Here is a 351-nt window from a genome sequence, read left to right on the forward strand (position 1 = left end):
CCTCGCCATGGCTCTGGCGAACAGCACCCGCGGATTACCCAACGGGGGCGGCGGGGGCGGCAGCGGCTCCTCGTCCTCCTCGGCAGAGCCGCCGCTGTTCCCCGATATCCTGGAGCTGAACGTGGGGGGCCAGGTCTATGTGACTCGGCGCTGCACGGTGGTGTCGGTGCCGGACTCGCTGCTCTGGCGCATGTTCACGCAGCAGCAGCCGCAGGAGCTGGCCCGGGACAGCAAAGGCCGCTTCTTTCTGGACCGAGACGGCTTCCTCTTCCGCTACATCCTGGATTACCTGCGGGACTTGCAGCTCGTGCTGCCCGACTACTTCCCCGAGCGCAGCCGGCTGCAGCGCGA

At 68.1% G+C, this 351-nt stretch overlaps 1 protein-coding gene across 1 annotated transcript in view; it reads left to right on the plus strand.

Annotated features, from left to right (window-relative positions):
* The first annotated feature begins 6 nt into the window (after nt 1–6).
* KCTD12 (potassium channel tetramerization domain containing 12) overlaps nt 7–351 on the plus strand; it is a 6,021-nt gene continuing 5,676 nt past the window's right edge. The window contains exon 1 of the mRNA XM_005871634.2: nt 7–347. Within this exon, the coding sequence (XP_005871696.1) occupies nt 8–347 (340 nt within the window). The 5' untranslated portion in view covers nt 7. The remainder of the gene's footprint in view (nt 348–351) is intronic.

The sequence above is a fragment of the Myotis brandtii genome, unplaced genomic scaffold (genome assembly GCF_000412655.1).
Source record: "Myotis brandtii unplaced genomic scaffold, ASM41265v1 scaffold350, whole genome shotgun sequence".
Lineage (NCBI taxonomy): Eukaryota > Metazoa > Chordata > Mammalia > Chiroptera > Vespertilionidae > Myotis > Myotis brandtii.